At 30.8% G+C, this 3,984-nt stretch overlaps 1 protein-coding gene across 1 annotated transcript; it reads right to left on the reverse strand.

Moving 5' to 3' along the window:
* Positions 1-304: 304 nt before the first annotated feature.
* LOC106477441 (golgin subfamily A member 7-like) lies at positions 305-3,661 on the reverse strand (the record flags this gene model as incomplete). The annotated part of the gene is made up of 4 exons (XM_013938006.2): positions 3,502-3,661; positions 3,228-3,353; positions 1,956-2,108; positions 305-415 (listed from the first exon to the last, which is right to left on the reverse strand). Coding segments are annotated over exons 2-4 (381 nt in total), but the record flags the coding sequence as incomplete, so codon positions are not given.
* Between the last annotated feature and the right edge of the window lie 323 nt (positions 3,662-3,984).

A 3,984-nucleotide genomic window follows, 5' to 3' on the forward strand; every position in this document is an offset into this window, starting at 1 on the left:
CCCCCTTGTTATATCTAAAACAACTAGATAGTTATAATGTTGAATGTGTTACAGTAAACCCCCTAAAACAACTAGATAGTTATAATGTTGAATGTGTTACAGTAAACCCCTTGTTATTCTTAAATAAAAAGCATTGAAATTTAGTGAAACATTAAGTTTATCTTTCCTGTGTGTCTCATCTTGTTAGTACCAACCTTTATAATAAAATTTTCAAACCATTTTGTTATAGGAAATACAAACTTTTTCGTAGTATTTTCTCTAGTGTACTAACAAGATTTTTAAATAAATTTAGTAAACGTTTCACGAAGGATATCACCCTGAGTCCCCGCTCCACAGGATCCGTCAGTAAGAGACCTTTGGGCATCCATACTCGTTCATTCTGCTCCTCTATGAAATCAGCTATACTTTTTAGACACTGAAGAAAACAAAAGCATTTGTTTATAGATGATACCGACAAAACTTACCTCATCAAGTATTATTAGAAAGGCTGTCCTATGAATCCTAATCCAGGAAAGCTTTAATATTTATTCATATCACACTACTCTTTACTTCACACCCAACACTGTTGTCAACAGCTGTAACAATTACTGTATAACTAGAAGACTAAAAAAAAACCTAATTTTTAACCCCTAACTAGTGTTATTTGTATCCTGTATGTGATTTTTCCAGTGTATTGGAATTACTGGTTCCACTACAAAGCTGAGAATACTGAATTTTCATGTTGAAGGAAAGAGGATAATAATTCTTTACAGGTGTATTTTTAATTTCCTGTTCCACAATTAATGACATCATTACAGCTTCTAGATAATTTCAATCTTTATTGTCATAAAATTTTCACTAAAACTGTCTTCCAATCTTATGTTTTTCATTAATCTACAATCTAATGTTGGGATAAATTGGGTATTTGTATCTTGAAACACATACTACTACTAGGCCACAGAGCAATAGATATTTACAACTTACATGAAATCTGGACAATTCAACATAATAACACAATAGTCATTGAAAATTAAAAACAGCAGCTACTGAGTAAGTCTTTATTAAATATACAGATTCTCAACAAAATTATTTTGGTTAAAATTCTGGCATATCTGTACCAAAATTATTTTACAACTACTGTAAAAATAAGCTACAACAGATAAATTTACAATAAATAAAAATTATCATTATATCATAGTAGATAAAATAGATATACTCTGTGTCCTCTATACTCTTGGTATCTACACTCTTGTAAGTACATATTGCGATATCTACACTCCTGTAGGTACATACTGTGATATCTACACTCCTGTAGGTACATACTGTGATATCTACACTCCTGTAGGTACATACTGCGATATCTACACTCCTGTAGGTACATACTGCGATATCTACAATCCTGTAGGTACATACTACGATATCTACACTCCTGTAGGTACATACTGTGATATCTACACTCCTGTAGGTACATACTGTGATATCTACACTCCTGTAGGTACATACTGTGATATCTACACTCCTGTAGGTACATACTGTGATATCTACACTCCTGTAGGCACATACTATGATATCTACTCTCTTGTAAGTACTATATTTTGATCACAAGTTTATTTGCAAACATTGATAAAAAAATAATTTAATTAAATTTTGAATGTAACTCTCTAAAAAGTTTGGACATTCACTTTGACCTACCCGTAGTGAGAGGGTTACTGAAACCCCTGCGTGTGTGTGTGTATGTATGTGAGAATACACACACAAAGACCCTAATATATATACAGAAACATTAAGTACTTCCTACATCATCGTATATATATGTATACTACAAATTAGTTCCTGCTATATACATCCCAACATCATAATTTCATTCTAGTATAAACATACACATTCCTCGATATTTTACTACACAGTTCCAGGAAAGTAGAAAAATGCACATCAAACACTGTATCAATTAGAAAAGTTATCATAATGTATTTTACCTTTTCATAATGTGTGTCTATACACACATACAGAAGGTAGGCAGTCAAACAGGCAAGACAACCTTCACACACGGTTCGTCCGCTCATTTTCTCGGCTTCAGCATATATAGAATTCAATGTTGTAATCATATGTTCGAACGTCTGCTTGTCAATCTAGGACAAAATGAAAAAATCCTTTCTCTAACCAACTACTATATATATTATAATGTTGTAAAGATTCCTTTCAAATAGATAACATCAAGAAAGTATGGAACATGATAGTCAAATGTTTGACTTGTAGTCATTAAAACCTTAATTCAATGGCTGAAGCTATAAAAAAAAAATTATTTTTTTGGTACAACCTGCACTTAAATGTTTACACTGTTTTTTATAGTAGTAGCAATGCAGGTGGAATATCATATTAACTTGAATATATCACTTCTAATTATTCATTTTTAACTTTATTAATTCTTCTTCTACATTAAATAACCAAATCCTGCACAATGAATTGATGTTATTTAACTGAAAATGTTTGAACAGCATTTTTGTAAAGTTTTCTTGCAATACATAATTTTTCATTGGTGGTAGCTATATTTACAGTTCATATAAGTAGCATTTTTTTAATATTCATCATATAGGCAAATTAATGATGAAAAATAATTAAACTGAGTTTCACTGACTTAATAAGGTATGTCTTCAAAAACTCACAGGTAAGAATATTTTAAAGCCTTTGCTATTTTGCTAAATTCTAATGTCTAACTCAGCAATATTTATAATGTTTTTCATCCTCAGATAATATAAACTAATAACACCAGATTACCAAACACAGCAACCATGTATGAAAATAGAGATACCCCCAAATCATGATGTACCTAACACCAATCAAGTCTAGAAACCTCTACAAGAAGTTTTAAAAGTTATCTTAACAAATATATATAATGCATAGGCTTATGACATCTGGATATCAATCAATGAAGCATAATTTTGTTCGGTTCATTTTAACATCATATTTTTAGAATATAATTTGTTTGACAATTTTGTACTCGGTTGAAAATCATTTTAAATTTTAGGCCTACCTTATCATCATGTGTAAAATGAACAGAATTGAATAACACACCGAAAATAATATATATGCTCATTCTAATGGTGCATCTGATTTCAGGGAAAGGCAAATTTCTAATTCTTACACCAGAAAAAAAAAGTTCAAGGCTTTATATAAACACGTAATCTAAAAATACTAGACAAAATAAGTTTCTAAAACTTCCTTAATGTGCAGTAAAATAAAAAACTTACCAAACCATCTAGTTCTTGTGGAAACTTTGTTTGAAACTTAACGTTCGTTCCCTCGGAATAGTCTCGTTGGACAAACACTTTACGACAGCTAACTGTGCCTCTGTTGGTGTCATTCATGGTATGATTCTAGTATAAAGAGAATGAACACAACTAAAGGACTTGGTCATGTTTTGAATGGTCTTATAAATAATTATTATGCTGCCTTGAAGAGACAGTCATATTTTCTGCAGTCTCTTCATTATAAATGACTATTTAACACATATTTCATATATACCTAGTATTACCACTGGATACTTTGGTATCTCGGTCTGTGGTTCTCTGAAGTTAATACAGGATCGACTGTTAAGGTACTGGAAATATTTGACCTATAAACATCTCTTTCTGTTCGAACCTGAATAACAGCAACAATATTCAAAAATACCATCTCTAAATTCATTATTTCTCTCCAATATGTCTGATGAGACATTATTATTACATATAAGTACAGAGAAAGATCTGATGAGACATTATTATTACATATAAGTACAGAGAAAGATCTGATGAGACATTATTATTACATATAAGTACAGAGAAAGCTCTGATGAGACATTATTCCTTTCTATGTACTTATATGTAATAATCAGAGCTTTCTCTGTATTTATATGTAATAATAATGTCTCATCAGAGCTTTCTCTGTACTTATACGTAATAATAATGTCTCATCAGAGCTATAAGTACAGAGAAAGCTCTGATGAGACATTATTATTACATATAAGTA

Source organism: Limulus polyphemus, unplaced genomic scaffold (genome assembly GCF_000517525.1).
Source record: "Limulus polyphemus unplaced genomic scaffold, Limulus_polyphemus-2.1.2 Scaffold15372, whole genome shotgun sequence".
In the NCBI taxonomy this organism is placed as follows: domain Eukaryota; kingdom Metazoa; phylum Arthropoda; class Merostomata; order Xiphosura; family Limulidae; genus Limulus; species Limulus polyphemus.